Raw genomic sequence first — 3,566 nt, 5'->3', positions numbered from 1 at the left:
TTCCTTATTTATTAACCGATTCACTTCTAATTTGGCATACCAACAGTACATATGTAGCTCTTAAATTTGGCTTGTTGAATTTTTTTTATATATGCTTTAGTTTTTATTTTATGACATTTACAATTGAGATGTTGCGAAAAAAAATTTTAAAATGGAAAATTCATGCTTTCTAAGTCCATAAATCAAAAACTACTACATTAATAAAAAAATCAACAATGCCAAAATTTAGAACTAGGTGTTGTTTGTATCCTGTGAAAGTTACATTAAAATTGAATAAGAAACAGAGCAGAAAAATGGGATAATATGTGAAAAAGTAGAATAGTGAGAAAACAGCCGATACAGGTAAGAAAATGCTAGACAACATGCGCTTTCGCCGAAAAACCTGACACAAAAACACAGCTTTAGGGTGTAGCAAGGCTTACATACGTTTCTGGATATTGTTCAGGAAGTGTCCAGGTACTATAATATGTAATAAACCCAATTTACAAAATTTGACCCCCAAACACGATTTCTAGGTGCCCCACCAGCCCTTAAACTTCGTGCACCACCAGGCCTTGCTACACAATAGAGGGAGACAACAGTTTCGATACCCATTCTTCATTGAGTTATCGTAGACTCTACTAGTGTAGTAGATAGGCTCGCGGAAACTTGGATCAAATTTTTAGCTTGCACCAAATTGGTGCTGTGAAGAGAGGTTTCATAGTTTCATGTACCTTTCTTCTTGTGCGGGAAGAGCGATGCCTCGACTTTTCTACAGGGACAAAAATAATTTTGGTGCAAAGATTTTGCTTGCTCCCAGCAGACACTACCGCAAGCGGTGCGACCAGCATAAACCATCCTCGACGTCTGTCTCTTCACTGGCGCAGCCAGCAGGTGAAGGATCGCATGGCCTAGCCTAATGTAGATCTAGAGCACTGACTGGTTTAGAACAGTTAGAAAAAGGGGGAGGGGGTGGGGGGAAATGATAGGTTTAGGGGGAGCGCTAGCACCAATTGGACCAATGGCGCCCAATAACTGAAGATGAAAATGAGGTAACTTTCTCAGTCATTACAGAGGACGAGAACACTGAGTTTACACTTAAACCTGCGTCTGTGGTATAGCAATCGGACGCTTCACTGTCGCACACAGCGGGCTCGAGTTCGATTCCTGTGTGGAGAGAAAATTCCTATCGAGTATTGTCGGTCTTTTAGCTAGGATAGTGTATCCCTCTCGTGGGCTAGAGGTTAAGGTATTCGCCTCTCATTCAAAGGTCGAGGGTTCGAATACGGGTAGTGATCGAAGACTCTTCTTCTCTAAAATTGTCTCCTTTCACCTCCTTTCCCGCTCTCTAGCAATGTTTTGTCGTCTGCTTTCGTCCCCACTTTCTTTCCACACGCCCTCATCTCCTTTGCCTCCTCCTCTGGGCACTTGACTCTTTCTGCAGCCTTTCTATTGCTACTCCTTAGCTCCTTTTTACTGCTGTCGTTCAGCCACACCCCTGATCTTCTGCTAGAAAAGATCTTCACCTAGCATTCTCGGACAAGGGCGAAAAATCTTGGAGGTCCCGTGTGCAAGTTGCGCATGTTAAAGATCCCTTGGTAGTCTAAAATCGATAGGAGTAGGCTTCGGCCGCCTCTCGGGCAAATTCAAAATTTCCTACCAACTGAAAAACGTTTAATGTGTCCCGCACGCTTATATGACATCATGCAGTTGCGAGCGCCGTAAAAGTTACAACAACAAAAAAAATAATAACCCCCGCCTCCTCAATGATCTAAACTGTCCCGATGGAGGCGTAACAAATCATCATCCAGTGCCAGATCTGCGACAGACATCGGTGATCATGGTTCTCCATTCATTCCTTTGCTCGGAGGCTCTAAAAAAGGCTAGGTTTCCCTGGCCTGATCTTTCCCCGTTACCCATTTGTTTAGGTTCCCTAAGTATGTTGCTCTGGACCTACCCCTGCCTCGTTTGCCTTCAGTTTTGCCAGTGAGAGCTAGATGTTCAAGACCCTTATGTCTATTCAGGTGTCCCAAAAACTGCATTTGTTTGTCGTTCCCTGATTGTTTTTAGGACCCTTGTTTTTAACATTGAGCCACATAACAAATGCCCACATTTTTAAAAAGAGCACATCAACTCACCAGAGACCACCATCCCGAAACAGAGAACGACTCAGCTTGGATATCCTGAAAAGAAAGACACGGAGACGTCAAACTCTTTGTTATAGTGAAAGAATAGTAACCCAATGAAAATCGAATGTGGCGATTTTGTAGGCGCGTATTTGTGTCTTTTAGCGCACTAAGGGGAGTATGCGCGCGCGTGTGTGTGTGTGTGTGTGTGTGAGTGTGTGTGTGTGTGTGTGTGTGTGTGTGTGTGTGTGTGTGTGTGTGTGTGTGTGTGTGTGCTCGTGTGGGTGTGCGTGTGTGTGTGCGCACATAATATATGTACGTGCGTGTGAGAGTGTGTGTGAGAGTGTGTGTGAGAGGGGGAGTGTGTGTGTGTGTGTGTGTGTGTGTGTGTGTGTGTGTGTGTGTGTGTGTATGTGTGTGTGTTTGTGTGTGTGCTTAATTGTGTATGATTTGATCCATACCATTAAAGAGTGGCCAGACTTTTAATGCGGGTTGGGTAAGGGGGAGGGTTATCATCTTGGTTTAATCCAGTCCAGCGCTCCAAAATCAAACTTGTTATTTTTCCTAGGTCACGATCGGATGCATTTGATGAAAATCGTGGCGATCAGCCAATCAGAAGGCTACTACTTGTCATATATAACATTGCGAGGTCAGATCTTCCGCTATCGCGCAGACTTCGAGTCAAATCTGACGTAGCAAAAAAAAAGTCTATTTGATATGGAATGCACCAGCCAGTGCCATCTCTTGACCAGGCCCGATCCGATCAAATCTGATCACTCAGATCGAATCAATCTGACAAATGGGCACTCCTCCTAACGCCCGGCCGGGGCGGGACAGGGACAGTGTAGACCATGAAAACCTGGAAACTCGTGACCGCTTTGGCAGCACGGGCAAGAGGAGAGGAAAACATGAGGAATTCACTGTGTCTGTGTTGTTTCACGTTTTAGTAAGTGTTTTACGGCACTTACAACACAATAAGGTCATATCATTCTGTCCCCGTCGTTTTATGCAAGAAAAATTCAGAAATTATGCAAACTGAGCCCAAAACTGAGAAATTATGCGATTCTGTTAATTTTAACAAAGAATTATAAAGGAAAATAATAAGAAATGATGCAAAAAATTATCAAATTTTGCTAAATTATGCGGGGTGCATAAAACCACGGGGACAGTCATATAAGTGCCGAAGATTAGAGGTGTTACAAGAGAGTAACGAACACAAAAAAGAAGGAGGGGAGATACAGACGATTGATGTTTGAAAGGAAAGAAGAAGCAAACCACACCAGAGCACCAGCCAACCACCGACGTTTCGTCTCAGCCCGAGATGGCCGTGGCGGGCAATGTCGAGCAGGCTGCCCCGCTAGATGATTGAAACTTGTTTTCCTGACTTCATTATTACTAGTGTTATTTATTTTTTTCAAATTTTACTTTATTTTATATCTACGGTGGGGGGGGGGGGGGGGG

General features: G+C 43.7%; 1 protein-coding gene across 1 annotated transcript in view; it reads right to left on the bottom strand.

Annotated features, from left to right (window-relative positions):
* Positions 1-3,566, bottom strand: part of LOC101847753 (acetylcholine receptor subunit beta-like) — a 16,899-nt gene that overhangs the window by 8,890 nt on the left and 4,443 nt on the right. Inside the window, exon 3 of the mRNA XM_013086149.2 lies at positions 2,118-2,162. Within this exon, the coding sequence (XP_012941603.2) occupies positions 2,118-2,162 (45 nt within the window). The remainder of the gene's footprint in view (positions 1-2,117; positions 2,163-3,566) is intronic.

The sequence above is a fragment of the Aplysia californica genome, unplaced genomic scaffold (assembly GCF_000002075.1).
Source record: "Aplysia californica isolate F4 #8 unplaced genomic scaffold, AplCal3.0 scaffold00440, whole genome shotgun sequence".
NCBI lineage: Eukaryota > Metazoa > Mollusca > Gastropoda > Aplysiida > Aplysiidae > Aplysia > Aplysia californica.
The sequence above is the reverse complement of the archived record's forward strand: the minus strand, read 5'-3'. Positions and strand labels throughout refer to the sequence as shown.